We start from the raw sequence: 3,921 nt of genomic DNA, 5'->3' as shown, positions 1-3,921 counted from the left end.
TACTGGGATTAAAGGCGTGCGCCACCACCGCCCGGTACTTCTGTTTTCTTGATCGGTCCTCTCCGTGCTACCTTTCTTTCCTACTTCCATCACACTTACACCCCTCATCCATGTGTCAATCATGCCTACACAGAGTTCCATCTTTTTCAGAAAGCATTTCAATGTTCCGGTGGTTATCTCCCCTCTGGCTCCAATCTCCAATTGTACTCGGTGCTAATAACGCTTCAAAGTAAATTTTTTATTTTTCAATTTCGCTTGCTATAAGAACGCAGTGATGACAGTGTACCTGCCACGGGCCCCCCCACCCCCGGCTCCTCACCCAATGGGGGCCTGGGCCTATGCTACTTCAGGCACTCGCTGCCCAAGTATCTTCGCTGTCAGTCCTCCCCTCCTCCTTCTGCATCTGCTCTGCATTAGTCTATCCCAGGCCTCCGCAGGCGCCGATGATTAAATCATCATCATTAACCAGGGCCTATTCCCCCCACCCCCGGCAGCAGCGAGAGAGTGGGGGGTAAGATCACCACGTTCCCGGAGGGTCTCTCCCTCCCCACCCCACCCAAAGCACCCTCTCTGAGACTTCGCGAAGCCGGGAGAAACTCCCACGGTGGAGCGGGGAGAAAGCCCGCCACCCGGACGCAGTTCCGCAGCGCGGAGGCCGCAGCAGCCGGGTAGGGTCGCACTGCAGGGTGAGGACCCGGGGTCCCAGGCGAGGTCGCGTCCCAGGACTCCCACTCTCCGGAGCAGCAGCGGACGGCGATCGCACGGCCTCGGGGTCGGAGGGCACAGGCTATCTACCACAAGCTCCTGAAGTTGGTCCAGAGATCGGGTGCGCGCCGTCGGAAGGACGCCCGTGGGAGCGTGCAATACCGGGACCCTGCTCCACGACCCCCCCCCCACTCCCTAATGACCACGGGGAGGGGGGGCCAGCGGGCTCAGGTGAGCACACGGGGAAAGAGCGAAGGGGTGAGGGCGGGGTGTGCCGGAAGATTAGCCAATCCGGAGAATTTGAGGCCCTCGTTGCTATGAGACAAGTCCCGCCCCGCAGGCGGTACCGGAAGTGGCGGGCTGGGATCAGCCTTTAAGATGGCGTCTCCTCAGGGGGGCCAGATTGCGATCGCGATGAGGCTTCGGAACCAGCTCCAGTCAGTGTACAAGATGGACCCGCTACGGAACGAGGTGCAGGGGCCGCGGGGTGACTGCTGGGGTCCGTTAGCTGTACGAACCCAAGCGGGCGAGAGGACGGGCGGTGGCGGGACAGGCGCGCAGTGCGCCTGCGCGCAGTAGTGGGGTGTGCGGTACGCACGCGCGATTCCGGCACGGTTGCCAAACGCTGGACTTGGACGCCTGCGCGTTTAGTGTCACTGACGGCGCTTGGTCTCCCTAGGGAAAGGAGGGTCGGGCGAGTCCGGGAGAAGAGAGCACCCGCTGTGCGCGGAGCCCTCTGCTGGGCGGAGGGGGAGCTCATTTCCCCCACCCCCTTCCACGGCCTTAGTCCAGTGACAGGAACCGGAGCTGGGAAGTGCGGAGGTGAGGTGGGGTGGGTTTGCGAGACCAGTGAGGAGTGACTGGGGGTGTGTCCGCAGGAGGAGGTCCGGGTGAAGATCAAAGACCTGAATGAACACATTGTCTGCTGCCTGTGTGCCGGCTACTTCGTGGATGCCACCACCATCACAGAGTGTCTCCACACCTGTGAGTGTCCCGGATCCTGCCCTGTCCTCACCAAGGCTGGCTGCAAGCCTCTGTGCTGTCTGTCCCACTCGCCCTATGTGCCGGGGTCCCAAAGAGCCTGAGCGTCTGCGTTTCTCCTTACAGTCTGCAAAAGTTGTATTGTGAAGTACCTGCAGACCAGCAAGTACTGCCCCATGTGCAACATCAAGATCCACGAGACGCAGCCGCTGCTCAACCTCAAGCTGGATCGGGTCATGCAGGACATAGTCTATAAACTGGTACCAGGCTTGCAAGACAGTGAGTGGCCACCTTGTGTTCGTGGGGCCTCCTGACTCTCATGCTGGGTGGCAGCTTGATGTGAACAAGAGTCTTATTGGGAATCATCTAGATAAAGAGGTCAACAGCCAGGACAAAGAGAATTAACATGGCCGCCCTTCACCCCCTCCTAGGTGAAGAGAAACGGATTCGGGAGTTCTATCAGTCCCGAGGCTTGGACAGAGTCACCCAGCCCAGTGGGGAAGGTATGTCCTTGGTCGTCTTTTGGGGGAGAAGGGGGGGCAAATAAAGCTCTCAGAGTATTTCCCCTGCCCAGGATTGCTCTCTGGGGGAAGGGGGTGTGGAACCTGTACCAGCCTCCTCAATGTCTACTTTTTCTCAGAGCCAGCCCTGAGCAACCTTGGCCTCCCTTTCAGCAGTTTTGACCACTCTAAAGCCCACTATTACCGCTATGATGAACAGCTGAGCCTATGCCTGGAGCGGCTGAGGTGAGGGGCAGGTCAGAGGTTGCGTGAAATGATACTACTGGTGCCCCAGAATTGGCTAAGGGACTTACGGAAAGGCCAAGGGGTGAGGGAGTGTCTGTTCCCTTGAAGAGTGTGCTATGGATCTAGGTGGGAAGAGAGGAAAAATGGAATTCTCTAACTTGTTTCTGTTTCCGTCCAGTTCTGGCAAAGACAAGAATAAAAACGTCCTTCAGGTGAGAACGGCTGAAGGGAGGGCCTCTTTGAAGGAGAGCCTCTCCCCACAGCCCCTTCCTCACACACCTGTCCTCTTCCCCCTTCACTGTTCCTAGAACAAATATGTCCGATGCTCTGTTAGAGCTGAGGTACGCCATCTCCGAAGGGTTCTGTGTCACCGCCTAATGCTAAATCCACAACATGTAAGTACACTCGTGTTATATGAAAGAACAAGAGGCTGAAAGGGAGGGACATGTCTGGTTTGGAGGCTTGTGTCTGGAAGGAAGCTGAGACAGGGAGATTACTTCAAGTTCAAGGTTAGCCTAGGCTATATAGTGAATTCCAGGCGAGTCTGGGCTCCAGAGTAAGGCCTTGTCTTCAGAAATAAAAAAAAAAAAAATGGGAGGAGGCTCTGGTGAGACAGCTTAGCCCCTAAAGCGCTTGCCTTGCAAGCCAGAGTTCTGTCCCCAGACCTAAACCAAAACCTACCTAGTGAGGCAGTGCAAATTTATATTCCCAGTACTGGGGCTGGGACTAACCTTACCCTACTTGATGAGTTCCAGGGCAGTGAGAGAACTTGTCTCAGAAAAGAAACAAGATGGATGGAGCCTGAGGAACAACACCCAGAGCTGTTCTCTGGCCTCCACAGACATAAACACAGTGTACACAGGAACATAGATACATACATACATACATGCATACATACACACATACATAATACATACGCACTCGGGGACAGTCCAGGGAACAGTCTCTGCCAAGTACTACCAAGGTCTCTTCCCTGCCCCATCTCCCCCTTAGGTACAGCTCCTTTTTGACAATGAGGTTCTCCCTGATCACATGACAATGAAGCAGCTCTGGCTGTCCCGCTGGTTCGGCAAGGTAAGCCGGGGGCAGTGGGTTGAGGACCCTGCAGGTGCTAACAGCCCACTCATTTGTTCTTTCCCTTCTTTCCGTAGCCGTCTCCTTTGCTTTTACAATACAGTGTGAAAGAGAAGAGGAGGTAGGGGCCAGACTTGCTTCCACCCCCTTCCCACCCCTCCCAGATATTTATGTGAAATTAACTGTGGCTTTATTTTTTGAAATAAAAGCTTTTAAAAAGCATTTTCATCTTCCTTGGCTACTCACTGCACACTCAAGCTTTGGCCTGTGTTCTGGTTGCTCAGCAGTCTCCCTGGTATCTACCAGATGTCCTCAGGATGTCCTTCGTGACTTCCAGAAGGAGCGGGACAGAGGCCCGCGTGAACTGAAATCTGGCCTTTGGGGTGAGAGAAGGCCGTCTACATGGCAGCTCTTG

General features: G+C 55.6%; 1 protein-coding gene across 2 annotated transcripts; it reads left to right on the top strand.

Moving 5' to 3' along the window:
* The first annotated feature begins 224 nt into the window (after positions 1-224).
* Positions 225-3,704, top strand: Pcgf1 (polycomb group ring finger 1). 2 transcript variants are annotated; one of them, XM_026787966.1, is made up of 10 exons: positions 225-936; positions 1,046-1,176; positions 1,584-1,689; positions 1,813-1,965; positions 2,118-2,189; positions 2,327-2,432; positions 2,611-2,644; positions 2,741-2,827; positions 3,426-3,506; positions 3,584-3,704. In XM_026787966.1, exons 2-10 carry the CDS (start codon positions 1,084-1,086, stop codon positions 3,629-3,631), a joined length of 780 nt encoding a protein of 259 aa, XP_026643767.1. In that variant the 5' UTR covers positions 225-936; positions 1,046-1,083; the 3' UTR covers positions 3,632-3,704. The 2 variants fall into 2 exon arrangements, with proteins under 2 accessions (XP_026643767.1, XP_005364741.1); XM_005364684.2 differs by having other exon boundaries at positions 225-1,176.
* The last annotated feature ends 217 nt before the right edge of the window (positions 3,705-3,921 follow it).

This window comes from Microtus ochrogaster (genome assembly GCF_000317375.1).
Source record: "Microtus ochrogaster isolate Prairie Vole_2 chromosome 14 unlocalized genomic scaffold, MicOch1.0 chr14_random_3, whole genome shotgun sequence".
In the NCBI taxonomy this organism is placed as follows: Eukaryota; Metazoa; Chordata; class Mammalia; order Rodentia; family Cricetidae; genus Microtus; species Microtus ochrogaster.
Note: the sequence above shows the minus strand (reverse complement) of the source record. Positions and strands in the feature narration are given on the sequence as shown.

Excerpts from the sequence above, each read along its gene's own strand:
- Pcgf1 (XM_026787966.1), top strand. The coding sequence starts at position 1,084 with ATGGCGTCTCCTCAGGGGGGCCAGATTGCGATCGCGATGAGGCTTCGG. Across the intron at positions 1,177-1,583 it reads TGGACCCGCTACGGAACGAG|GAGGAGGTCCGGGTGAAGAT; the intron begins GTGCAGGGGCCG and ends GTGTGTCCGCAG. Across the intron at positions 2,433-2,610 it reads CTATGCCTGGAGCGGCTGAG|TTCTGGCAAAGACAAGAATA; the intron begins GTGAGGGGCAGG and ends GTTTCCGTCCAG.